General features: G+C 36.9%; 1 protein-coding gene across 4 annotated transcripts in view; it reads left to right on the forward strand.

Moving 5' to 3' along the window:
- Positions 1 to 26,245, forward strand: part of TTBK2 (tau tubulin kinase 2) — a 106,208-nt gene that overhangs the window by 34,228 nt on the left and 45,735 nt on the right. For 2 of the 4 annotated variants that reach the window (XM_063331956.1, XM_063331958.1), the window contains exons 4-7: positions 5,170 to 5,243; positions 6,291 to 6,431; positions 8,766 to 8,870; positions 10,340 to 10,414. In XM_063331956.1, the coding sequence (XP_063188026.1) occupies positions 5,170 to 5,243; positions 6,291 to 6,431; positions 8,766 to 8,870; positions 10,340 to 10,414 (395 nt within the window). The remainder of the gene's footprint in view (positions 1 to 5,169; positions 5,244 to 6,290; positions 6,432 to 8,765; positions 8,871 to 10,339; positions 10,415 to 26,245) is intronic. The other 2 variants (XM_063331957.1, XM_063331959.1) reach the window with 1 other exon arrangement.

The following is a 26,245-nucleotide window of genomic DNA, read 5'->3' on the forward strand; positions in this document are numbered from 1 at the left end:
AGTATTATTGTTAATTATTTAGTCTTATCCTATTAAATCTATTTATATTTCAACCCTTGTGTTCCCTTGCTTTCCCCAATTCCCCTTTCCCATTGGGAGGGGTCATCGGGTGATAGCATAATTGTCTAAACGACAATAAATTGTATGGGTTTTCTCAAACCATAACAAATAGTCACTTTTGAGGTACCTTTAAATGCTTTAATGTCTGAAGCTATCAATACAGAGAAATATGCAATGGCTTCTCTTCATTGCTTTTCACAACATAAGATTATAAAAATAAAGTTTAAAGGGTGACTTTTTTCTTTAAAAAGATAGAAGATTTTGGCCAATACATCTGTCCCTGTCAGCAGCCCGATTTTTCCAAACTCTTAGTTTGAATAAAACAAAATCTGTATGACATACGGTGCTGCCTAATCTGCTGTAAAGGTCACGTTGCAGCAGAAATTGACAGCCTCTATAGATTTAAGAGGGCAAGCATGTCACATGGCAGAGTGTTAACAAACTGTTCCTGTGTTTATGTATTTTTGAAGAATTTCACAAAACCCTCTAGTATTTATATAGTTGAGCAAGGAGATTCAGGGACTGCATATTAGAGTTCTAGTCCAGTGAGGAACAGTGCATTTCAGTATTACAAATTGTAAACTTAGAAACCATTTGTGAGGATACTTGAAAGACATTATCTTAAAGACAGTGAGTTTTGAATAAACAAATACCCTGTAACTCTTGGGTTTTTAAATGCTGAGAAGTAATTTTTCACAAGTTTGTTTGTTTTTTTTCTGCACATATGAGCTTGATTCTATTTTTAACAAAACCCAGAGTCTTTAAAATGGTGTAGGTGAAGCAACTAAAGAAAGAAGGAAAACAGTTGAAACTGAAATAAAATATTGGCATTTGGTAGCACTACAATGCCAATGTATTTGTAAAAACATAGCTTTATATGTGACTGTATAACTGGAGTGCCTTAAAACTTTCTGCTGTGAATTTACGTATAGTGAAGTTTGAGGTAAGTTATTGCAAAAATTCTTTTTTCTTAGTAAAAACTTTTTTACTTCTTGAAATATTTTTGAAAACCAAAAATGTTTTCTGAAATAATAAAAAAATTGATTTTTGAATAATTGCCATAGGGCCTTACAGAAGTTATAATTTTCATATCGCTCTTCCTTTGGGGAGTATAATTCCTTTAACAACCCAAGTCTTCCTGCAGAAGAGTCTCTGGTTCTACTGAAGTGCTGAAAAAGAACAGAATAATGAAACACCTGAACAGCAGATCCACTGAGGCAAATAATCCAAATAAAGATCTTCCAGTTATTTATTTTCTCGATATTATTTCCCTGCGAAAACAATAAATAGAAGTTTTTACGTAACTGAAACCCTGATTTTGTATGAGAACTTTAGAAGGTTTTTTGACAATCTTCCTTATGAGAAAAAAATCTAAATATTATTCCTTATATTTAATCTTTTTTTATTCTCTTGTACAGTTTAAAAAAGAAAAAAAGAAGTTGGTGATTTCATGATAGTAACATCAGAGGTGACCTTTAGTCATTGCTGTGCAATTCCACATTACGGTGTAACTGCTCTGGTTTTAGATAAGGAAAATTGTAGATGATCAGGAAAGTGACTACAGTAAGAGATGGGTCAAGGATGAACCCTTTGCATATATTGGGATTTATAGTTTGCACAGATACATAACTTTATTTTTACATGCATATATTTTTATCCGTAGTTAAAGGATTTTTATTAAATAAGGCTATGGTAGAGACCATTTTAAATTATACATAAAATCTTGGCTCCTACAAGCCATTCCTATTAATTTTTCTACCTTCACAAGTTTTCAGTATGCAAGAGCTAAAAATTTGAAGCAGATAGAAAATAAAGAAAAATGGACAAAAATGGGGAGTAGAAAACAATTTTATCATTGATTCTTGAAAAATATTTTTTATTAAATGCTTCGTTTACCATATAGAAATTTTTATTATTTTTGACAAGTTTTTTTTCATGCAGATTCAGAGCAGGTGAAATTGTAAACAGTTCTTTTAGGATATTTTTGTAACAACCTTCTAATAGCATACATCCTCTGAGACCAACTTTTATCTTGTTCTTCTGTCCCTTTTTGGCATGTGTGTGTATATATATATATGTATGTATATAATTACTATCCTTTTCTCAAAGGGCTTATGTTCTTTTACGTTCAAGGTGTTCTAGTTACCTTGGACATAAATCAGAGGAAGGAATTTAATTGTTGTGAAAATACTTTTTCTTGCAAATATTTGGAAAGTTTGATGTGTGAATAGCATGTAATGAGAGACAGTGAGCTGACAGTGTCATTCAGTATTCTCTTGATGTGTGGATCTTTTTTTTCTTTTTTTAAAGTTTATTATCATATACAATTTCTGGGAAAATTATAAAGAAACAGACTTTCAGGAAATAATTAAATAAACGGGTGTAATATGTCAGCTCATCCAGTCTTTATGAGAGCTAGGCACGTTCTCAAGGTTATAAATGTGCTTTCAAGTGTTTCTGAATTAGAATCTTATCTCACAGAAGCTGTGAAACTGAAATGAGAATAGCTGTTGACAGAAGTGCAGGGATGTACTATTATTTTATTATTTTTGATTTCAGGAACTTTGAAAATTAAGAGTCATTCATTGTGGGGGTGAAATGAATCGAACTTTGTAGGTATGCAGTAAAGTGAATAATGAAAACTTTAGAGAAGCTCTTTTAAGACCCTGATATAGCAAAACATGCTTAAATATGTGAGTAGTTGTATGACTTCTTTCTCAATTGTGAAGGAGGAGCATGTTCACCGGTATGGCTATCATTACATCAATTGCATCTTTGATGATTATTTTTTATTTTTCTTTTTTTTTCCTGCCAACGATGCTGTCTCCTAATTATTGTTGTCTGAATACCGTTCAACTCTTTAAACTCTGTTTTTGGTTGTGTTGTTTGTTGTTTTTTAAAAAGAAATCTGCTGCAACAGATGGTTGTTTTGTTTAATCATGTTGTTAGGCCATCTGTTCCCACAGTCAGATGGGAGAAGACAGATATATCACATCTCACTCAGTGAGAGTGAGACTCACTCAGTTGGTTTCTGTCTCACACAACCTTACAGACTTCTCCCTCACTCATTTGCAGCTCTCTATCATAATTTAGTGATGGGTTGTGTCTGATGTAGGCTGAAAAGCAAGCTACAGTGATACACTGCAGCCTGGGGAATGGCATGTATGCTTCCTACACTCCCTAGAAAGCTTTTCAAGGGTGTAGTTGCTCGTTGCAGTCTGTTGCCATCTTCTTCTCACCCTGCTCCCCAGCCACGTGGCTCACAGGTGTAAGAAAATACTGTTTTCTTGCTAAGGGAAAATGAACTGAAGGTATCTGCAAAGGTGTAGTAGGTGCATATAGCCACACTGGAGTGGCGGAGGATCATGCTATTTGAATAAGGTATGCAGACCCTACTTCTGCCCTTTCCCCTTTGCTCAGATTTTCATAAAATTAGTTTCCAGAGAATTTACCACACAACTGGAGTTGCTGTTCCAGTTAAAATGGGGTTTCTCTGACCAAACTGAATTTTGGATGTCTACTGAATTTGTCAGATGAAATCTGACTAATATGTTTCTCTGAAGATGTTCCCTCAGCATACCCACTGTGGCTGTAAAATGAATCATAAATATTTGAGATGAGACTTCATTAACTAGAAACTGCAGCAATGAATATACAAAATTTCATCTTGACAAATTTGCTGCAAATCCTTTTTCTTCATAAAATTATACTGTCTGTAACTTTGCCTGTCTTTTACTTAAACAAATGGGTGGAGGGAAAGACTGGAGGAAAAGCAGTGACAATTACAGCTTAGCACTTATGTATATGCAGAAGTTGTAGAGATTCCTTTTAAAATAATTTTTTTTATGAATCCTGTACCATTTTCTTTGTTTGAATGGGCCTATTTTAATTCTATGTGGCAGGGAGCTTCCTGAGGAAGCAATAAACAGGCAACTGCTCTTCTGTCAAGTGAAGTGAAAATATTCAGAAGCCGTAGGGCCAAGTTTTAGGGATTTGATGGAGCTATGAGTGCAGCAGTAAAAAGTCCTCCCAGATCTGTAGCTAGCAGTGGTGGTGTTTTGAAAGCAGTAATGTTTTTTTCGAAATTTTGAATTGCTTTTCCCCTGTCACCTTTTTTCCATTTATGACATTCTGGTAATCCTAAGGGTAAAGAAATTAATGAAAGAAACCTTAGGTGAAACAAATCTCACACAGCTTTAGCAGCCATTTGTGACCATCAGCTTTCTCTTGGCTGTAGCTTCCATGGTTTCAGAAAGGAAGGTAAATGGCCTGAGGGACTTAAACCCTACAGTACCCTCTTCTGTTGTGGGATGGGTTCATAAGGGGTCCCAGGTTGTCTTCAGGTTGATGAACACAGATGGCAAAATGACAATGAGGTTGCATTGCCCTTCTGTTTTCCTACTGCAGTCTTTAGCTTGCCTTTTTCTCTACCTGGAGAATCTTATGCTTTGACTTACAACTGCATGATAGTAAGGAGATTATTTTTGACCAGCCCTCTTCTCCTTCACAGGCTTTAAAGAAAATTGTCTGAAACCAAACGTTTTTGTTTTTTTTTTTTTTTTTTTTAAACTACTACAGTACTTTTTATCTCTGCTTCATTGTACCTGAGCTGAATTTGTCTTTTGTAGCTAAACAGCAAAGATCATATTCTAGAAAAAGATATTCATAAATTGGATTAGTTGAATTACATTTTCTGCAATTTTTTAATACAAAACATGACCTGCAGGTAACTACTACTGTTTTCTGTCATTGCAGCAGCTCCAGCTTATGAAAAAAGAGGAATGGTGGCTAGAAACATTGTCTATAACAAGCCATCAGCAAGAAAATAATCTTTTCCCAATCCAAAATGCCTTGAATTTGTGGATATTTAGGCCTGTTGCCATGTATGTTTACTTAGGGAAGAGTGATAGGTGTGGTAGGGCTGCATATTTTATGGGAGTAGTACTGATGTTGGTTTTACAGCTGTTGAACTGTGGGAGTGGGGAGCTAAGTTTGTTAAAGATCTCTAAAGAAATATAACTATCTCTGCCAGTAATTTGCTAGGTATTTAAAGGAATAAACCACAAAATTTCATTATTATTATTGACTAATTTGCTTCTTTTTCCTTAGGAAAAGATCATGTCTGTAGATTCATTGGATGTGGAAGGAATGACAGATTTAACTATGTGGTCATGCAGTTGCAGGTCAGTGTATCAAAAAGAGCTCAAAGTTTGCTTGTGTGTTTTCGTTTATTAGCCAAGCATATGCGAAAATACCAGTAAAATTTTAGAGGATGACAAATAAAAAAAACCACCAAAAAATGATTAAAAAGATCATGAAATATCATGAACGCATAGGAGTGAGAAAACCTAAATTTTTATATCCTTATCCTTCAATATTCTTTCCATAATTCTCTCAGAAAGGAGAAAGTTGCATCCTCAGAAAGACCTGGCTATTGAAAGAGTGAATTGTGATGTCTTCTGAGATAATTCACATTCCCTTGAAGTCATCACTTGAAGATAGTCTAAAATATAATATATTAGTCTCTGCATTTTGTTGGCTTTTTTGGTCAAAGTGAAAAGATATCCTTTGCAAGTGATAGAGAACACTTAAGTCGCTTTACTGAAAGACTTGTTCCTGTGAAAAGGGATAAAATGGGTGATTTGCACTTAAAGTTGTGGACTTTTTGTCCTTTATCATCTTGCTGAATATGAATGCTGGAAAAAGCGTGCAGTGGTTCATACTGTTGGTCATATGTTATTTTGACAAACCAGCAATTCTGTGATGTCATGGGGGCGCACTTCTTGCATAGTATATTTTTCATCAGTTTAGTTAAGTCATCTAAGATGTGCTGTATAATTAAATAAATTATGTACTTTCCCTTAAAGAGGTGAGTGTAAAGAAGTCTTTGTGAGCAGTTTCTCAGTGGCATTTTTTCAGATGTGACACAGATACTACATTAACTAGTAGCGTATCTATTAGTCTTCTAAAAGAGATTAGTTTGGTCCATGTTATTTAGGAGTAGAAAGATACTGAGGTTCATATTTTCAAAAATAGATTCTAAATTTAATGTTGGAGATACTCAGTGGCATATACTCATTACATTTAGGTGACATGTATTATCCTTGAATATGGAAATAGGTAATGAGAGTATTCTGTGGTTAAAAAAGAAGTCGTAGGAAGACTTTATGCTATCCGTGAATCTTGGTATTAGTATTTTTTTTATGAAAATGTCCTTTTAATTTGATCAGGGTCGGAACTTGGCAGACCTGCGTCGGAGCCAGTCTCGAGGAACATTCACCATTAGTACCACTTTGCGGCTTGGGAAGCAGATTTTGGAATCTATTGAAAGTATTCATTCTGTGGGATTCCTGCACAGGGACATAAAACCAGTAAGTCTGCCCATTAAATCAAAATAGTCAAGTAAGATGTGGTCATTAGATGGCTGCATATATAAGAATAGGTTCTATATTAGATGTTAAAATGAAAAAAAACTGAGAAGGGACAGAAAACTGAATGTTTATTCATCAGATAGGGCAGATTTTTTTTTTTTATTAATTAATGTTGGATTGCAACAACAACTTTGGTCTTTGTCATCATTGTCTCCAGTTACTTAGGCCTCCTTGCAATTTTCTGTAGTTAAAACTTCCAACTCTCATCTGTAGCATCATGCAATCAGGACTATTTGCTGTGAGATATGATATAATGAATTTGGCAATTAATATCTTCACATAATAAATCTAAGAGAATAGATACTAGCTGTAGGATGTATTTATAAGGTCTTCAATAGCGACTTTTTGTATTTAATATGCCAAACAAGGAAAGAAAGACTGTAAGAGAAAACTGTTCAATTGTTCTATTCTGCAATTCTAATAAAATGAGTGTTGTCAAAATACCACAAGGACAGTGCCTTCCTGGTAGCATCATGCTTTTGTTCTTATTTTGTTCTGTTTTTCTTTGAATTTATTCCTGAAATTGCATCAGCTATTTTTAGTATTGACAATATTAAAAATGTCATTAGAACTCTCAACTTTCAAAATCTGTGAATGAGAGAAAATAAGCAAATCTTGTATTTTCTAATAGATGCAAATAGGGCTCGTTATATCTGGCATGTGTAGGTAAATTTCCTGTCAGCTGAATGTTGTTTACATAAAGCCTCTGATAAGTTTCTGTGCATTAGGGAATTTTCATTTTCATCACTTCTTCCTTGCAAGCGTTTATAAAACTTGTGTTCTCTCTGACCCCTGCCTAAGATTTCATTTCATAGGCAAAGGACACAGAGGCAGTGAATGTCAAGTGAAATAGGTGAGGAGGAGTTCGCTGGAGCGCAAGATTTTAATGATGAAAACAATTCCAGTTTTGAATGGGAAATGTGTTCCTTTATGGCGGGCAGGATGGATTTGGGACATCTTGTTATTTAGCTGTGTCTTGGGGTCTATGGACTCAAATAGGATGGAAATGGAGAATACTGTGAGGGGATGGAAGAACCCCAGAAAATTAAATGGCGAGTCAGGATGAAGAGCAGTGTGAAGCAATGCATTAGGTTCATAAAAGAAAGAATTTTTCTTCCCCTTTAGGAGTTGTGTTGTGACTTACACATGCAAAATAAGGCACAATTGCTTTCTAGCATGCAGGTTTCCTGGCTTGAAAATACAAGTCCATGTTATCCTTTATTATGTATCTTTTAGGTGGATTATACTAAAAGCAAGCTTTGTGCTGAGCTGAAATCTTGAAGTCCTTAGTTCGTTATTTGTCTTGTGATGAATTAGGCAATGCTGAAATTCTGTTCCATTTAAAAATAATTTTGATCAGGCTTATTTCAATTCATGGTTTCAATTGGTCTTTACCCTCAACCTTTGACATTGAAGAAGCTGTGAATTTCCGATTTATTTAGAACAGTACTGCTGTTTCATTTAATGGAAAAAGAAGAGTAGTTTTGCTAGAGTTACTTGCGTTAAGCTTTCAGCTTGTTCATATGTGTAGTTTTATCTTTTAGCTTTATCTTTTTTTATATCACGTAATCCATTTTAAGGGGATTTGGTGGGGAGAGACTTAAACCAATTCAGCCAACACGTTCAAACATTATAAACTAGGAGTGTTGAAAAATTTTTTATTCTTATTTTTTTAAAGGGCTAACATGGAATGTTAATCCATAGAGGCAAATAAAAAAATTTACTGAAGCTTTTCAGAATGAATTGACTCCCTAAGTCCTCAGTGACTTTCCAGCTCTTACTGTTTGGCCATTTTGGGATATTTTTTTAGTTTTGTTTTTTAAAGTCTGGTTCTTCCCCCTCCCATGAAAAGGAAAAGGCAGCTTGCACTCTTTATTCTGTATTCTGCATATATGATATTAGTGCATTTGTTTAGATGAACATGTTAGCCCCTGGGCTGGTAGTTTTTTGAAATGTCCAAATCAAAATATAGGAGTGGGTGACATGATTGGAAAATTCTTGCTAAAAATGTATTCTGAGGGATGAAGTAAGATGACAATCTCTTTGGACTGTGTAGGCCGCTGTTCAGATGTGCTAAGATGGATGTCCGATTTTCTTGACAACATTTTCTTCACATTCAATGGGAGTTTAGTAGAACTGAAAATATGGAAGGAAGGCTAGAGAAATAGAATGCGGATTTTCTATGATTGTGTTACTTCATTAATACGTGCACATATTGAAACATGTGTGGGTGTATATATCTATATATCCATCTGTATTTGTTTTTCTTCCTAGTCTAACTTCGCAATGGGACGTTTTCCTAGCACCTGTAGAAAGTGTTATATGCTGGATTTTGGCTTGGCACGGCAATTTACCAACTCATGTGGGGATGTCAGACCAGTAAGATATTTTTTCACAGTTGTCAATTTTATTAACTGAATGTAGTAATATGCTGTCTTTTTTGTCTGGAGAAGTATGGGAGTTGCATTGAACTGGTAACTGATATAAACTTGACAAACATCATTCCAGATCAGAAATGTCATGTGATTTATTGATTATACTAAAAGATTGGCAGCTGGGAATGAATCAGGTTTCAGATTTTTGGCTTGAGGCAGAGGTCTAGTATATGAATTTTTTTGGGTAATCTATCTTTTGGTTTGGAAAATCAAGCAACAAATAGGTTTTCATTAAATATCAGAGTAATACAGCAGAGCTGAATTTCACTTGGTATGATATTGTGTTTAAAAAAAAAAAATTACCTAGGAGAAAAAAGTCAAACACTAAACTGAATATATAATCTTCTGAAAGAGAAAGTCTGAATAATTAAAACAGTGATAGGACACTAATTATAATATATAATGGGACATAGTTGAGTGTAGTTGCTGTATTCCCATGTGATGCAGTCTGAAGAAAATTGTAGATAAAAGCCTATCAATGAGGACATTACAATTTTAAGTACAGTAGAGCCTCCCTAATTCACTGGCGGGCAGTCCTTTTGTTAATTTCAAAGTTTGAAAATGAGCACGTCAGTGCCATGGTACATTTTGATGTTTTAAAGAAACATATTTATTAAACTACTTTAGTTTACATTTTGATGGTGATACTGAATAATGTACTAGTCAATATTGTGTAGCACGTTTATTAATGTGATGTGATTTGAATGATAGAAGCCGTAAGTGCAGGATTTTCAATTTTATTTTGCCTAAGAAGTTGGGAAAGTGGCAAAACTTTGTATGCAAATTATGAGGTGTATGAGTTAGTAAGGTAAATTAGCGGGGTTCTGCTGTACTCTATTCCTTCAGCCATAATGCTGGACACTGCAATGAAAGCAAAGACAGGGGAGACCAACAGAGTGGCTGCTGCTGTTGGAAAGGTGAGCTAAACATTTTAAGAAGTTTTAAAATTTTTCTTATTTCTAAATGTTCTTGTCGTGTTCTGTATATTTGGCTGCTTGACCTGTAGTTTCAAAAACAATTCCCAGGATTCTGTAATTTCTATACGCATACACACCAATGGCAGTATTTTTGAAAAAATAGGTGATCACAAAAAATTTACTATTTCTGCTATTCTTTCTTTTGTAACAACTCAGCTCTTGCCTTTTGATTTTCATTGCAGTGCCCTACAATGTAACTGAAGTAATTCTTCAATTTAATCTGTTTAGAATTTTCTGATAGTGTAATTCATATTAGTAGAGTGGCAGTGAGGGGGAAAAAAGACAGTACTTTTATTTGTACTCAATAGTCAGAAATGGCTCTTGTATAGATAGCAACCATACTGTTGGCCTTGCTTACTAATAAAATTTATTAATATTTTCATTAAATGTGCTATGTGCTTCTCCTTAAGGCTATTCTTCTTCTAAACTCCATTAGATTTCTTCAGCAGATACTGCAAATAACCTGGAACAATGTAAAAGCATGTTCTCCAAAAAACATAGTACTCTATTGGTAAGAACCTGTTCCTTAGTTAAGGTTGATTATTAGATTTTTATGATAAGCCTAACTTTCTATATACCTGACTTCTGCAGAAAGAATCCAGTCCCATTGAGATTTTACATATCAACCCTGAGTCCCTGAAGTTCTATGATGTGTTCTAAAAGAATCAGAAGTTTTGGAAATTGTAGTGTCAGGTTTTAGTCCTTCGTCAGCTTTGTATTTCCTTCAACATTAAGGAATTCCTGGTGGCTGTAAATGTTTGTTCGACTCAAAAAGACAAAAGAGGCTTATATGGATACTGCTGAAAGCGGAAAAGTTTATGACTTTATGATTTCCCTCCAGAAATCAGTGGCCAGCACTACTGGCTAGCGTATGCATTCCAACAGGTGGAGATAAAAAGTCGAGTTATCTTCAAGACTGGTAGAGAAGAAAGGTGTTGTGTAGTTCTCTGTCAAAATGCAACTTAGACTGGCAAGGGGGTTGAAACTAAAAGGCAGTTACAAGAATAAATTATCATCAGTTTTATATTATAAATCTTCTTGTTAATATAGGTAGTATTCACTTGACTGAAGTTCAAACAAGAAGTTGAAAAGAGGTCCTTAGGTGAGGAAGAGTGCTTTATTTTGTGCAATCAGGTCAAGAAGCAAAGAGGAAATGAGAAATTTATCAAACCATTAAGCTACCCAACATTAGACTCTTAGTTAATTCCAGTACGTTGTACCAAGACACAGGAATGCAGCAGTTTCATACGACTTTGGTGTGATAAGGTGGTGTTATTTCAGATCTGTTACAAAAAGAGGAATTATAAAACTTGGGAATCCATGGTTTTATTCCAGTATTTGACTGAAGTATGTGCTAGTGGCTACTGATATATTCAACCATCCATTCGAACCCTTCTTCATTTCTGCTAATCCTGTGCTTATTCTAGTCTGAATCTTTTCTTTGTCTCTCCTCTCTGGTTTCCTTTCTACATCTACCTCCTCATATTGCTTCGCTTCTAGTTAGACTAATTTCTCTTCTGCTTGCAATTTTGGTGCCAGCTGGAATAGTACAATGCAGCTAAGTGAAATTTTCTTCGCTCTCAGTTCCTTTTCTTTGCACCATTCTGAGGGAGTAAGAGGAAATTCAAGCTGTTGCAGCTCTGGATTGAATTATGCCTCATGACAGATAGAACATTTGAAGAATTTGGATGCCTGATTCAAACAAGGCTGTACTGAGTTTGCGTGAAATTTAGTTTTTCAAAAGCTCAGGCATAATCAGGTTTGGATGACTAGTAGAATATTCCTTGACATCATCATGGTATACTTTCAAATCCCTCCTTGTCTGTCTTCATTCCAAGGCACACTGGGGTTATAGACTTCCTACAGATTATTGTGGGGGTTAATAAACAAACCAAACTTTTCTTTCAGCTGCATTCAAGAACAGTTTGAAATGATTTACTGAATTACAAGCAAGTAGCTACAAAACCAGTCATCTAACGTGAAGAATTTCAGCTTAAATTGGTAATGTGGAGAAAGTTTCAAGCTGCTGAATGCAGGATCTTATCTGGAAAGTATTGGCCAATGTTTAAGTGTAGATTTCCCTACAGGTGCCATATATGGCAGTGAAGGTCACAAACAGGGAGCAGTGCTTGTGAGTCTGCAGAAATTTTGATAAAGTTCCTGCAATATTCCAAAAGAAAATGTTTATACTTTAAAGTAGAAATGAAGAATCATTCAGGTTGGAGAACTTAAATATTTTTGGTACTGTCTGTAGTAATTAATTTTTTGTTTCACATTGTTATTACAGTAGTTACCAAACATACTTGTTTTCATTACAGAAAATGCATTGATGACACAGACACTTCCCTAGCATGGATTTGGTTCTTCCTCATCTTTTCTGTGGTGTATAGATCCGTTCGGAACATTAGTTTCTTAGTTAATTTCCAAACATAGTTTGGAAGTTAGTTTATTAGTTTCCAAACATACAGACTTACCTGTCTGTAATACTCCAAATCATAGCCTATGGAACTAAGTCTCTTATGCATCATATTAATTTAGTTACAGACTTTTAAAGAGTTATCATAGACTCTTTTGGGGCAAATTTTACAGTTGCATTGGATCTAGTTGTGTTCGCTGCAGTTTTCTCATCTTGCTGCCATGCTTTTCTACCTTCCTGAAACTGCTGCAGAATTAAGTTAAAAGCAGCTCTATCTTCCATGATAAATTAAATTACTCTCTAGAGTAAATAGATGTTATTACAGCAAAAGTTGCTCCCAGGATTTTTGTGCTCTATAGGCACACAAAGCCTGTGTTTAAGTACTGCTTATTTCCGACCAGCTTGAGTGTGATTTCTCTTTTTCTCCTTTGTGGGAGCACTGATTTCTTGAATTCTCATTTAATTCTTGTTTATTGCTAGAGAGAAATTTTAAAATGAGACATTTGACACTTTAACTAGAATAAGAACGTATTTTAATTTATGATTTACTGTGAAATAAAATAAGGTTTATCTCACTGTTTTGTTTCTTCTGCTGTTTACCATAAGTAGTGTTGATTACAAAGGTCACAACAAATAAAGCCACTCTGGTTCACTCTGCCTTGAAATTAATAGTGACTTATGTATTAGTAAGTTTGAAATTATTTTATTTGTTAAAAAGTATTTTTAAAAAAGTATTAATTAAATTATCTAGGGATCATAATGTAATCAAGCTTGCAAAGAAAATTGCATAGGTAGATAATCTTGTGTTTATTTAGAGATGTTAGCATCCAGAACTTTGATGTTTCTGTAGTTATGCCATCAGAACTACTTTATAACTTCTCCATGCCCATGTGCTAACAACATACCATCTATTGACATGTTCTCCTGTGCTGGTTTTTCTTCTCAAGTTTACTAGCTTTTGTCTTCTGTGATTTCTGTCAGCTTTTTCTCCTTTTCTCAGTTTTCTCCATTTCCATTAGCACAAGTCTTAAATCTGTATCCACGTAGTTTCTGCCTTTATCTTTGCTGACAGTGTTCCTTTATCTGACTTTACTCTGGCTCCAGCTTCTTTCACAATTTAATTTCTAGTTTTATTTCTTCAGTGTATCCCTCTCTAGTTTTATGTTCCCTCCTTTTCCCCTTTATCTTCACATAGCTTCATTCATAAACACTTTTTTAATCTAGGCACATGATTCGCATTCATGATGTCCCTGTTCCAATACTGTTTCCTTCTGTTCCAACTAAAACTGTGTCATGTGTCTCAGGTATCTTTGTGAATATCTTATGATGAATTCAAACTTAGTCTCCTTTCTCCTGTGCCAACCACTCATCACTATTTCTGTTCCTAATCACTGCATGTGATGCTATCTTCCTGTCACTGAGGCTTACTGGCAGTCTTGACTTGATATGTCTCTACATCCAGTCTGTGTATTTATCCTGACAGTGCTTTCTGTATAATGTGCACATGCATTCATATGTGTATGTATGTATTCTTTTTTGGGCTTTTTTTTTTGATTCACAAACCTGAATTCTTGTGTAGGCTCACCATCCCCACCTGACTGTTACAGTATCCTTTTTCTGGTTTAATGAATGCAAGGTTTTTGCCTTGACAAACACTAAAATTCAGGGTGCTATTACAGACACAATTTAAGTGATTTGTTTTGATTATGTTACCCTTCCAAAGTGCATCAAATGAGCTACTTATTTTCATTTTTAAGGCTGTGCCCGCACAGCCTATTATCTTTCATTCAAAGTAAAGATAAGCAACAGTAAAGATAGTGACCTCCTTCCATTACCTAATTCTGGATTTTTAAAGAAAGAAACTTCATTCTTTGTTTCAGACTGTTCCTTATGTTGTAAGGAAGATTTCTGTAAGCACCCAAAACCTCACTGTTTTGTTTTTTTTTTTTTTTTTTTAAATCTCTGTTTGGAAATAAAACTGGAAAAGTATCATTATTTTCTCTTGAAAATAACCTTTGTTTGACCCTTAAACCTTCAAATATAGTCTGTTATGACTGTAATTATTATTTAAGGTTTAAATGGAAGGCATGCTTAACAGCAAAAAGCAGAATTTAATGCCAGTCTATATAGAACTCTGCAAAGATGGAGATAATACTGCATATGGAAAAGATTATCTTCTACTACAAGAAACTGTACATGAATGATAGGAAGTCTTATTTATCATAGAATCATAAAATGGTTTGGGTTGGAAGAGAACTCAGAAATCGCCTAGTTCTAACCCCCCTGCCCTGGGCAGGGACACCATCCATTAGACCAGGTTACTCAAAGCCCCATCCAACCTGGTCTTGAACACTTCCAGGGACGGGGCATCCACAACTTCTCTGGGCAACCTGTTCCAGTGTTTCACCACCCTCATAGTAAAGAATTTCTTTCTAATATCTAATCTAAATGTACCCTCTCTCAGCTTAAAACTGCTTAAAACTGCTTAAAACAGCTTAAAACCCCTCATCCTATGACTATACTTCCTGATAAAGAGTCCCTCCCCAGCTTTCCTGTAGGTCCCCTTTAGGTACTGAAAGGCCACTATGAGGTCTCCCCAGAGCCTTCTCTTCTCCAGGCTGAACAACCCCAACTCTCTCAGCCAGTCTTCACAGGAGAGGTGCTCCTGCCCACTGATCATCTTTGTGGCCCTCCTCTGGATCCACTCCAACAGGTCCATGTCCTTCTTGTGTTGGGGGCTCCAGAGCTGGATGCAATACTCCAGGTGGGGTCTCACAAGAGCAGAGTAGAGGGGCAGAATCACCTCCCTCCACCTGCTAGCCATGCTTCTTTTGATGCAGCCTGGGAGACGGTTGGCTTTCTGGGCTGCAAGCACACATTGCAGGCTCATGTTGAGCTTCTCATCCACCAACACCCCTAAACCCTTCTCCTCAGGGCTGCTCTCAATCCATTCTCCACCCAACCTTTATTTGTGTTCGGGATTGCTCTGACCCAGGTGCAGGACCTTGCACTTGGCCTTGTTGAACTTCATGAGGGTTGCATGGGCCTGCCTCTCAAGCCTGTCCAGGTCCCTCTGGATGGCATCCCTTCCCTCCAGCGTGTTGACCGCACCACACAGCTTGGTGTCGTCAGTGTATGTGCCAAGGGTGCACTGATTAATCCCACTGTCCATGTCACCAACAAAGATGTTAAACAGTACAGGTCTGAGTACCAACCCCTGAGGAACACCACTCGTCACTTGGACATCAAGCTGCAACTCTTTGAGTGCAACCATCCAGCCAGTTCCTTATCTACTGAGTGGTCCATCCATCAAATCCATGTTTCTCCAATTTAGAGACAAGGATGTTGTGCAGGACAGTGTCAAATGCTTTGCACAATTCCAGGTAGATAATGTCATCTTCCCTTATCTACCAATGCTGTAATGCCGTTGTAGAAGGCCACAAAATTTGTTCACGCACAATTTGCTCTTAGTGAAGCCATGCTGGCTGTCACCAGCCACGTCCTTATTTTCCATGTGCCTTAGCATGGTTTCCAGGAGGAAAACTCCCAGCTCCATGATGCTGGGCACAGAGGTGAGACTGACTGGCTGGTAGTTCCCCAGATTTTCCTTATTTCTGTTTTTAAAAATGGGGGTTATGGTTCCCTTTTTCCAGTCAGTGAGAACTTCATCAGACTGCCACAACTTCTCAAATGTGGTGGATGGATAGTGACTTAGCAACATCATCTGCCAGTTCCCTCAGGACCTGCAGATGCATCTCATCAGGTCCTGTAGACTTGTGCCCCTTCAGGTTCCTTAGATGGTCTTGAACCTGGTCGTCTTCTTCAGTGGGTAGTTCTTCATTCTCCCAGTCCCTGCCTTTGCCTTCTGTGACTTGGGCGGTACGGCTACAACTCTTGCTACTGAAGACTGAGGCAAAAATTGTTGAGTACCTCAGCCTTATCCATTTCCTGGGTAACCAGGTCTCCAGTTTCCTTCCGGAGAAGGACCACATTTTCCCTAGTCTTTTTCTTATCACTGATGGAAACTGTAGAAGCTTTTCTTGTTGCCCTTGATGTCCTTGGCCAGATTTGATTCTATCAGGGCTTTAGCTTTCCTAACCTGATCCTTGTCTGCTCGGACAATTTCTCTGTATTTCTCCCAGGCTACTGTCCTTGCTTCCACCCTCTGTAGGCTTCCTTTTTGAGCTTGAGTTTGTCCAGGAGCTCCTTGTTCATCTATGCAGGCCTCCTGGAGTTTTTGCCTGACTTCCTCTTTGTTGGGATGCATAGCTCCTGAGCTTGAAGGAGGTGATCCTTGAATATTAAACAGCTTTCTCAGGCCTTTCTTCCCTCCAGGGCTTTACCCCACAGTACTTACCAAGCAGATCCCTGAAGAGGTCAAAGTCTGCTCCCCTGAAGTTCAGGGTAGAGAGCTTACTGTGCACCCTCCTCACCGCCCTAAGGATCTTGAATTCCACCATTTCATGGTCACTGCATCCAAGGCTGCCCCTCATTCCCCACCAGCCCCTCATTGTTGGTGAGAACAACGTCCAGTATGGCACCTCCATCCTTGTTGGCTTCTCCTTGGCCTTGTTGGCCTCCTCTGAGAAGGAAGTTATCATTGACAGATTCTGGGAACCTCGTGGATTGCTTATGCCCTGCTGTGTTGTCCCTCCAACAGATTCAAAGTGACTGAAGTCCCCCATGAGGACCAGGACTTGCGACTGTGAGGCTGCTCCTATCTGTCTATAGAGGGCCTCATCTGCTCGGTCTTCCTGGTCAGGTGGCTGGTAGCAGTCCCCCACTGTGATGTCACCTGTCCCTGCCCTCCCTTTAATCCTGACCCCTAAGCTCTTGGTTGGCTTCTCATCCACAACCGGGCAGAGCTCCATGCACTTCAGATGGTCATTGACTATAGAGGATGATGTTCCCTCCTCATCTCCCCTACCTGTCCTTCCTAAAGAGCCTGTATCCTTCCGTTCCTACGCTCCAGTCATAGGAGCCATCCCACCATGTCTCTGTGATATCAGTAAGATCATAGCCCTGCAGGTGTGCACATGTCTCTAATTTCTCTTGTGTATTCCCCATGCTATGTGCCTTTGCAGAGAGATATTTAAGCTGGGCCCCCGATGAAGCTGACTTACTGGCTGGAATGGCTGGAATTCCTTTTTGCTGCACCCCTGGTGCTCTCCTATTGACCTATGATCCTTCTCCAGGCTCTGGGCATCTCTTGCTGGCACTGGCATCAGGCTGGTAGGAGTGGGATGGATTAAGTTTCCCCTCCCCCAGCAACTTTAGTTTAAAGCTCTCTTCATGAATTTGGTAAGTCTATGACTGAAGATGCTCTTCCCCTTCTCTGACAGATGGACCCCATCAGCCTTTGGTAGGCTAGGTTTCTCAAAGTGAGTCCCATGGTCTAAGTAGCTGAACGCCTGGCTTTGGCACCAGTCCTGTAACCATTTGTTGACTCACCAGATTCAATGGGCCCTTTTGAACCCCTTCCCTTTGACTGTGAGGATTGATGAAAAAAACTACCTGTGCTACAGAGTCCTTTACCCCGACTCCCAGAGCTCTGTAATCCTTCTTGATGCTCCTCAGACTGCTCCTGGTGGTATGACTGGTGCCCATGTGGAACAACAGTAGCGGATAATAGTCAGTGGACTGTATGAGGCTTGATAGTCTCTCAGTGACATCCATGATAACGAGCCCCTGGTTAGGAGCACACCTCTCTAGAGAGTGCGTCAGGCTGGCAAATGGGTGTCTCCATAGCTTTCAGAAGAGTCGCCTACTACTATCACCCGTTGCCTTTTCTTAGTTGCACTGGTTGTTATATGGGGAGCAGATCGGGCTGCCTTAGTCAGCTCCAGCGTCTCTCCTGATGTGACAGGTCTTTCCTCTTCAGCCTGCAGAGCAGTGAAGCGGTTCTGCAAGGGCACCTCAGGCTTTGGGGGAAGTCTTCCTTGTGCTGGTCCTTCTGCCCATTTGTGCGTGTGCTGTATGCATATTGCTGCTTTCTTATTTTGAATTTCTGAAAAAAGTAGTTTCAACATTGCATTTTCACTTTAGCTGTTATTAGTTGTTTCTTATAGACAGGTTTGGAGGGAGGATTTTTTGTGGTCTTTTTGTTTTACTTTCTTCCTGAGAAGTTGTGGTGTCTCCTTGGACTTCTTACCTGGAAGAGTGGTCACAGCAGAGAGCTTAGAATGAGAAAGCCTTTCTTGAAGATCAGCCCAACTAATTCCATGAAGGGTTCAAGTCATACTTCTTTATTAAAGGATCCCCCAGAGTTTTGCTGTCATGCTTGTCAGATCCTAAGACATTTCAGTGTCATTTTTGGAGATGTCATTCATCTTAATACTACCCCTCTTACTGTGAGACTCCATGCTGATTTAGCACCATTCAGACCATGCTACTGAAGAGCCCATTCAGCTGTAGCTGCTCCTATCTAAATACTGTTTTGAAAAATGCAGGTTTAATATAAAGAGCTTCTCAGAAAGTAATATTTAAAGAACAGGAAGAGGAGTCCCAAGTGAGCAATTCAGTTGTTCAACACTTGTAGTGCTTACTGTATTTTTCATTGCATTTTGGAGTGTCACGTGTGGACTGCCTGTTTACGGAATTGAGGAGTAAGCAGTTTTCAGCCCATTTCACTGTTTTTTTTGTGCTGTCGGATTTGCAATAGCATGATTTTTCACCCTTGCATTAGATTATCTAAAATGACCTTCATTTGGTTTCCAACAGACAGATGACAGTATGACTGATTTTGAAAGTAAAAAAATAAGACTTGAAGGAAATATATTGTAGTTTATCCACCAAGTATATGATGGAATCTAAGAAATTGCTTCTGTAGGTATTAATGCCTTCTTTATTCCCACATTTTTGTATCCATCAAACCCCCTTTTTCAAGAAAAGTGCAGAATAGTCACAAAGCTTAAGCTTTTGAAGTCAGTAAGCAGCAGTTTTCATATGAACTACTGCTATAAGATGCACTGATTTTTACATATCTGAAGGACACGAATAATTCACAAGAAGTATCTCTTTCCCTTCTTAATTATCAGTTAGGTTTTACTCATTCATTAACTCAGGGACCTAGCCAATGATGTGTTGTTTGGGTCATCTGTTCCATCTGACTCAAGCTTTCAATACAAAGGATGGCACGGTGTTAAAGAGGAGAGGAGTTCTACTAGTTTTTCAAATTGGGAATAAATTAATTTCTATAAACATAGAAGCATATGGTTTTTGTTTGGGAAAACTACTAGGAAATTTCTTCCTTATTCTTCTTGGTTTCCCTTGTACTTCTGTCATCTCCTTTTTTGTTTTTTTATATAAGCTTCTTTTCCCACATTGCAGCTGAAATAGCTTTTTTCCTCTAGTCCTCTCTGCAGAACTATATAATTTCTTCCTCCAATGATATCAGAACCCTTTTTCAGAAAACAATGAAATAATAAATCTCCAGTGTATTTCCCAAATAGTTTAGTGAATGCAGAGTTTCTAACTCTTTATTTTTACACATTGATTGTGTAGGTAGTATTCTGTTGTAAAGTTGGTAAAAACAGATAAAATTGATTATAAATGTAATACAGCAAGTGTTAGCGAAGGACTAATCTTTTCTGGTATTCCATAATAATTATCTGGACTGTAACTTTAAATTCAGCATTTTCCTTATGGGAGAACATCAACCCTCTTTGTAAAGAGGACTGAGAGTTCGTTTCAGGAAATTATGGGAAGAAGTATTTGGGGAGACTATTTTATGTAATGAAGAGGTTTGTGTTCAGGCTTTATTAGTTTTATTGAACCCTGGCTCTTTGTCCTTTTTTTTTGTTTGTTTGTTTGCTTGGAACACATTTTGACCGCATATACTTTTGGGAAACCTTGAACAACATTTTGTGTGTAGCTGGGAATAGGGTGAAAGAATATGGAAACTCGGGCAGTAGCGTGTGTGTGCATAGGCTTCTGAAACTAAATTTTACATGTTGAGGACAGTACTAGGATGCAAGTATTCGGGGTACATGTAGAATTAAATTCTAGAATGGAAGTTGATAAGGAAACACTCATTGGTGGGAGGAGCCTTGTCTGCTGATGGAAAAGAGAAAAATGTGTGTGGGAAGGAGAATGAAAGCTGCTGGGGATGATGTAGGCTGTTAAGGAAGGAGGAAACAGGGGCAGAAGAATGAATTGTTGGAGAGAGGAAGCCAATAATTGAATTAATGGTGTAGATCAGAATTTATTACTGCAAAGCAGGGTAATTAGAATTTAATTGTGGGGACACTCAGGCAAATTATCAGGCAAATACGTTTAGCAGGATGCAAATTTAGTTTGTTTATGAGATTCATAGTCTACTGTTTATTCATTTTTGAGAGTATTGTCAAAGGGTTATTTTACCTACCATTTTGTTTCCCGTTGTCCTAGTGATAGCTGAAGTAAGTAGTGCTAGCATCTGTGTTTTCTTGAGACAAAGAATAAATTATTCTTTTTGAATGTAAACCTAACTTCATACAGCCTTCAGTTTACATGTCTCTATTTACATGGCAATAATAGAAAGTGAAGGTGTCAGCTGTGGTACATAAATAGAAAACTTTGAGGGACAAAACTGGAAGGACATCTGCATTCTTAACATCATCAGCTCTTGGGTAGTTGTCATCACTCCTGTTTTAAAGTGAATTTTAACCACAACTTTTCTTTGAGGTACTGCTAAATTTAATATAAAGAAAGCAAAATAAAACAAAAAAGAAGCCGCTAGTCTTTGCTCTTGGACAGATTAACCTTTAAAAATTAATTTGACATCACAATTCTTTAAAAATCCATAAATTCAATCACCTTGTTTTATCACAGGCCTGAGTTTTGTGGTCTTTTATTTATGTGGACTTCAAGTTACAAATAACTGAATTGTACTTGTTTTACAAAAAAGATAGCATAACATGTATGCAAGCTGAGCTGACAAAGCTAGGGTAAAACACAATTGAAAAACTTCCATAAGAAGGCAGTATTTAGATATAACCTTCTTATCTAAAACATTGGTGTTTTTCTACTCAATATATAGATCTCACTCACTGGCTGCATAAAGAATTATTCAAATTAATGTGCAGTCCCCCGAGTCTGGTAATTCAGACTCAGCAAAGATAAATGAAGGAGAAAACTCCTTTTTGTCCCATTTGGTGCTTAGTTTGGAACGTGGGCTTCCAAACTAGTTAGGACTAGTAGTATCCTAACTAGTGGGTTAAAAGGTATTCTGAGGAGACTCTGTTTTGCCTGTGGAGCTGTTGTATTTTTGATAAGTAAGGCTTTTTAGGTCAAAGGGAGAGTTACCCTATGACTGCTTTCCCCCCTCTCCCCACCTTTCTCTTGTCCTTCCCAGTGACTAGATTTTAGGTCATTCTTCAGTTTTTATTTAAACAAAATGAAGAGCTTTGACAGACATGATCTGAATTTCAAGTGTCTAAACTTTCCAGTATTTATTTGAAATAAGTTAAAAATAAAAGTTGCGTTCTTTTAACATACGTTAAGGAGGTTTACAGTATTTTAGATCTAACTTGCTTGATTTTTTTTTTACCTGGAAATTTGAAATATTAAACCATACCAAGCTGGGAAGCCCTGATTTTAGAACAACTAGGAAATGTAGCACTATTTTTTCTGATATGCTTTGCATTAAAGTAGTCACAAAACTCTTACGCTAAACATTAACAAAAATACTCAAATCCAAAGGAGACAGAGTATCCACCAAAATTTTCTGAGGAGATATTCATGCTCTTTACTGGCGACCTGTCTCTCTGATTCCTGCTAAAGCAGAAGATACACCAGCTGCTGTACAGTCTGACCCTTAGAAAAATGCAGGAAGAGCAATTCTGAATACAAATGTTTAGATCTTTTTATTATCTAGGGAAGCGGTTACAAACCTGTTCACATCAAACAATGAACATGTTATTCTATTCAGATGTTTATGAACGAAATCAAGTAAGTGCTGCTTGCCTTTCTTCAGTGCCCTCAGATTCTGAGGATTTTCCAGCAAATGAGGTTTTATCTTCAAGTTTCACTTTAGGATGACAGATGGTGTTCTGGAAATATACTTTAAGAAGCTGAATTCTTAAAAACAAACAAAGAGACCCAACAAAAACCCCGAAACAAAACAAGCCCCCAAAAAACCCCTGCCTGGAGTGCTGCACAGAAATGTGTTGGTAAATATCAAAGCAGAGTATTAAATACAGTTTGAAAGCTTTTAAAGTCTATTGTACTTCATTTAAATACAGGGGTAGAAGGTATACATTTCTTGTATATTCTTTTTTTTTTTTAACTTCACGTAAATTTGGGAATGGTTATGCATTTGAATTGAATGGTGTTTCTTTCTTTTAATATTCTGGAGTGTCTTGATCGCTCTGGAGGACTAGAGAATCTTCCATTCTCTAGAATTTCCATTCTCTAGAACTTCCATCTTTTTCTACCTTACCTCCTGTCATCTTGGTGGAAAAATTGCGGGTTGTTTATTTCAATGTTTGGAAGAGAACGTAGTTTTTATGGTACTGAAAGAGTGGAAGCTGTCTCCATTAAACGCTTTGTGTGATGGTCAAAAAAGCGGGATAATTTTAAGAACTAAAGGAGCAATGCTGAAGCTACACTGTTGTGAGAAAAAAGGTCACTGTGAATCTTTGTCCCCTCTGAAGGCAGTTTGGACCCACAGACTGCTTCAAGATGGGTTGCTCATGTATGCTTTTCAATCTCCTTTTCAAGTAAATGCTGTTATAGCCTGGTCTGCAAACATTGATATTACTTTAAGAAAAAACTCTTCAGAAGTGGTCCACAGATAGTACTGACTAAAACTAGTGCAGTTTCCTTTATTTGCCCCAGTGCCACTGATGATGTAGAATTTGGTTCAGTAGCTCCTGAATAATACCTTAACTGTGTGCGTTTATTAGAAATAAGAGTCTGTATACTGGAAGTTGTTCAATAATAGTTACTGAACATTGCATTCAGATTAAAATTTGGATTAAATTGAGAGTGCCTATTAAATTCAAGCGATTGGCAGCACTTTGGTCAACTGCAGAAAATTGTGAGATTGATCAGGTTTTGGTTTTATTTAAAGATCAGGAAGATACGTTGTGTCTTCAGGAGTTCCTTGATACATTCTCTGCTTTGGGTGACACAGATTACAGCAAAATCCAAGGACAACCAGGACATGGTTTATGAGTACAGTATAAAATGGCAGTGAATTACATGAAAAATAATTAAGTAGTACAAAAAAGTTCCAGGGAGCTGTTTCAATTGATAGCGCTCCATATTAAGCATATAATAAATAATTGGCTAAAATATGTTAACTGGTCTAAAAAGACCTCTCTTCCAAATCTGACTAAAACTGTTGAAAGCCAGATACTGAAGGGTAATGGTCTATGTCACTTTGTTAAATGTACTGTTCAGTGCTTGTTTCATCCTGTCGAGAAGCCTTTTGTTGCTTGCATTTACCATATGCTATTTTTTCTCAGTAATGTTCTCTCAGTCCCAAACAGTACATTACACAGAAGATTCAAGAGCTGGGACTGTAAAACATTAAAAATAAGTAATAGTTTTGTACTGAACTCTCTATAAACCAGCAGAAAGGCATAAAATGAACAAGAAATTATAAACAAAGGAATATTTTAAATCTTTAGTGTGTAAATGTTAATTCATTTGCTAAATGTTGCTGCACTGTGTGTTTTACAGCAATTAGCAAAATCAGTTCAGCTATTACAGCACAAATAAAAATAAAAGAAGGAGCAATATGTGGTATAATTCGGCTGCCAAATGGAATGTAGTAAGCTCCTAAAAATAGAGTTGGAAACTATTTACTGCATGTTCTTTGTTTCTAATTAATAAATAATAATTCAAAAGTAGTGTTGGAAGAGAGGACTGGGGTAATTCTTTGGAAACCTGACTATCCCTTCCTGTTATAGCCCACTTCTTCTTTCTTTGTCTATAAAATTAAATTTTGTATATTTTGCTACTGTAGAACAAAGAAAACATCTAAAGAATAAATATTTTAAAACTATGTTTTCAGCTTTTCTTCCCTAAATCTGCATCAGTCAGACTATATTACATATATATTTGGAAATAGATGAGGTTTGCAAGATTTCCTTCTAAATTCTGAGCAAAGCATTTGATAGTTGATAGCGTTTTAAAAAAATTAAGTACTTTAGAGAAAAAAAGCTTTGTTTCAGTACATGGAGTTCTGTTGAGTCTAAGATGAATTATTACAGCTTTATATTGTCTAACTTTCAGTTCTGTAGCAAAGGAATTATTACATAATATCAGAGCCATTCAATGCAAGACGTAAACGTATAGCCTCATTCTTAAATAACTTATACATACTCCTTTATTCTTTCCCTTATGTCATCTAAGCCAAAAAAGCCTCAAGCCTAATTCTTTTTTTTTTTTTTTTTTTTCCCCTTCCCTTAAATCACAGGAGAAACCGAAGAAGGTTTAGAATTTTATGTCAAAATGTCCTACGTGGAAATGGTTATTTGCTGGAAAGACTAAGTGAAGAGCCCTTTGTTTTATTGGTTTTCTAAGCAGCAATCTGCATGAGCTGAAAGAATTTAGTTATTTGAGGCTCCATTTCTGAATTAGTGGTAACTTTATAGGGAAGACAAGGGAGCTAGTTTGGAGAGGTTTGTGCAGACATTATTTTTGAATAAAGAGATTAAAATAACCATTAAATTTCTAGGTTTCAAAAGTTTTTGAGGTAATGCATAGCTGTGATATACCTATCAGTGATACACCTATGCAGCTATAATGATACAGCTGCGTTATACCTACCGGTGTAACACCATTTATTATGTTTGTCTGCCATAACCTCCTTCAAGGACATAGAGGGAGATTATTTAAGGCATGATCTTTTAATGTATATATGTAGCATTTTCAGCATCCCCTGAACATGATCCTTGCAAGTTTGATTGTGTTACTGACAAGGAATGAAGGAAATCAGTGGTGTAGAGACAGATAACTGGTGTCTCGTGTGTGATAGTATGAAGTGAGTTAATACAAAAGATGAAAAAAGAGCATTATGAATTGACTTAGAAGGTGACACAAGTAGAATGGATATATGAATGTCATGTGGTGTGATATTATTTTCTAACATCTCTATGGAATATTCTTGCAATAATTAAATGAAATGAAAAACTTAAGAAAACCATGTATGGTTATTTCTTTGAGAGGAAGATTCTTTGTGACCTGGTGTTTGGGAGTTTTGGGTGAAAAATAATAAGAATACACAATCTATTAATATCCTGCCTGAAGGAACAGGCTGGTAAGTAGTTGAGATATGAAAAAGATCTAATTCTCATAATACAATACTTTATAATTGTTGGGGTATATTGATTTTTTTTTCTCCTTTCCTGTGGTGTACAGAACTCTGATATCATATCCAGACAATCATTGAACAATTTAATTTAGAATTTCTGGTGTGCTGTATAGCTGTTCTGTATTCTGATACAGTAGTTCCTTTATTTTCTATAGAACTAATAGACACTCAGGGGAATAGTAAAAAAAAAAAGGGGGGGGAAGTAAGTTTTCCACTAATATTTGGTATTTTCTTTGAAAAAAATCAAATTATTCTATGAATGGTGAAACTTGCTGCTTTCCTGTGATTTTTTTTTCCCCTTATGTCCTCCAAATTTCTTAGTATTTTCACCTTCATGCTACACCCTACTTTTCTGAGCAGTACATAGTCACAGTTTCAGGACTAGGCATGTGATTTCTTGCCATCTAAAATGCATGCTGATTGACCAACTGATCAGTGTCTCTTAAGGTGGATGTGAACCATATTAATTGAATTTTAACTGCCTGCCTCTGTGTTAAGGTACTAATTTGGATTCTATCTTTAATCACCAATTTTCGTTAAACTTTCAGGAACTGAAAGTCTTTGAGAGCTGTCCTATTTGTTTGAAATTAAAAGCTATTATAGCTTATAGACAGATGGTTTGA

The sequence above is a fragment of the Chroicocephalus ridibundus genome, chromosome 4 (assembly GCF_963924245.1).
Source record: "Chroicocephalus ridibundus chromosome 4, bChrRid1.1, whole genome shotgun sequence".
Lineage (NCBI taxonomy): Eukaryota > Metazoa > Chordata > Aves > Charadriiformes > Laridae > Chroicocephalus > Chroicocephalus ridibundus.